The sequence below is a fragment of the Pygoscelis adeliae genome, unplaced genomic scaffold (genome assembly GCF_000699105.1).
Source record: "Pygoscelis adeliae isolate BGI_AS28 unplaced genomic scaffold, ASM69910v1 Scaffold513, whole genome shotgun sequence".
NCBI lineage: Eukaryota > Metazoa > Chordata > Aves > Sphenisciformes > Spheniscidae > Pygoscelis > Pygoscelis adeliae.
In genome coordinates this window covers 2595103-2596850 of record NW_008824591.1, presented here as the reverse complement: position 1 = coordinate 2596850, position 1748 = coordinate 2595103, and the positions used below count along the sequence as shown (strand labels likewise).

General features: G+C 56.4%; 1 protein-coding gene across 1 annotated transcript in view; it reads right to left on the bottom strand.

Moving 5' to 3' along the window:
* Nucleotides 1–1748, bottom strand: part of GMEB1 (glucocorticoid modulatory element binding protein 1) — a 10127-nt gene that overhangs the window by 5575 nt on the left and 2804 nt on the right. The window contains exons 4-5 of the mRNA XM_009322265.1: nucleotides 1047–1150; nucleotides 446–600 (exon numbers count right to left, since the gene is read on the bottom strand). Coding sequence (XP_009320540.1) covers nucleotides 446–600; nucleotides 1047–1150 — 259 coding nt within the window. The remainder of the gene's footprint in view (nucleotides 1–445; nucleotides 601–1046; nucleotides 1151–1748) is intronic.

The window sequence follows — 1748 nt, the reverse complement described above, 5'->3', positions numbered from 1 at the left end:
CGGGGGGGGAGTGAGCGAGCGGCTGGGTGGGGCTTGGTTGCCGGCTGGGGTTAAACCACGACAAGGAAAGACATCAGGAAACGCTGTACGAGCTCTCTCGGGTGTTTGCTCACATGGTGACCCCAGAACAGAGATCCTTTCTTCAAGGTGAGCCTCCCCTGGCTCCCACGGCTGCCTCTAGTCACTGCTTAATACCGGCTGCTTTCCAGCCCTCCCATTACCGCAGAGCAGAGCTCCCCGACAGACGCTGCCGAGACCTCCCTGAGCGGACACGAGAAGCATTTTCCTTCCCAGAAACCAGAGCAGTCTCCTGAACGGCGGGACTGCCCTGCTACGCCGGGGGAGAAGGCGTAAACTGTGTGTGGGTCAACCCGATTTGATTAGCCCAGGGAGGGAGAGGAGCGTCAGAGGGGAACTCCCGTGGCATTGCTAACTGGTTTCCTACCGTCAGCTGACGTAGGAGTCTGGACCACGCTCTGCTGCCCCGGCACCGGTGCTCTGGCGCTGCTGATCAGGAGATCAAACTTGGTGCTTCGACAGGTGTTGGTGCAAACTTTGTCGTGCTGGTAGAAGTCGATTTGCCCCGAGTCCATCATCTTCCTGTGCGGGGAGTGGGGAGAGAACCAGGCTCAGCTCAAATCTCAGCCTGGAGACAAAAGGGAGTGTTCCACGTAGGAATGCTACGGCCATGGGAAGGACGGGAAAAGGGAGACCCAGCGCCACTCTGCACGCAGAACATCTCCTGCAGGGCTTTCAAATGGCAAATACAAGCCATCCCCCAGCTTCACGTACAGGGCTCCAGTCCTGTTCCACCCCCGCCAAGTACCAGGTCCCCCAGGCGAGGCCACATCTGCACAGGATGAGGCATCCTGCCCCTCAGACCACGGGGCCAGGATCTCTGCCCCAGAGGTGCTGCAGGTTGCTGGTAACGTGAACCTCCAAGAGAACTCCCGGGGACTGCAAAGCAGACAAAACGCCTGCTCGGCATCCTGCAGCTGCAGTGACGAAGCCCTGAAGCTGGACACAGCGGTAGGCAAGTCAAATACCTCAGCATGATTCCTCCGAGGCGAATGGCTCTCTTCCAGTCCTTTAGGGTAGACTTCCCGGCCAGGTGAACAAAATGCTTCGGGCTGATCAGTTGGTCATTGAACTGACAACGAGATAAACAGAGGCTCAGCAGACAGGGTAACGTAACTTCGGAAGACTGTATTGGGACATCCAGCACAGCCAGTCCACAGCTCATCTAAGGCCCCGCTTCTACCCAGAAAGAGGAGCTGCTTCTCAAATTCCTACTGGCTTTGATCCCCTCAGTACACCAATGCTTACAGCTCCAGAATGGAGACGTTTGCAGGGACAACCTGCCAGCCAGCGGCATTCGAACCACACCGCTCTAGCCAAGAACAGCCTCGAAGGCTTTCGTACGAGGCATGAGCCAAATTAGCTCCTTCTGTGAACACGTACAGTCATCTTGGAGATCATTATGGGAGACTCCTATTACATCAAATAGCCAAGCAACATCTAGCTGACACGGGTATTCACTCGGGCATCTGTTCCGTCCTGCTCCAGTGACTAAGACGGTTCCTGTTGAGGGTCAGCAGCAGAGCGCTCTCGCTGCAGCAGCACACGGGGACTCAGCCTCAGCGCACCAGCTCTTACATTAGCACACCCTCAAGTGGAAAAAAGGTAACAGCAAGATTTCTCTTCTCGATGCAACCCGCTCACCGAGGAAGTGACAGGAGTGGATGATC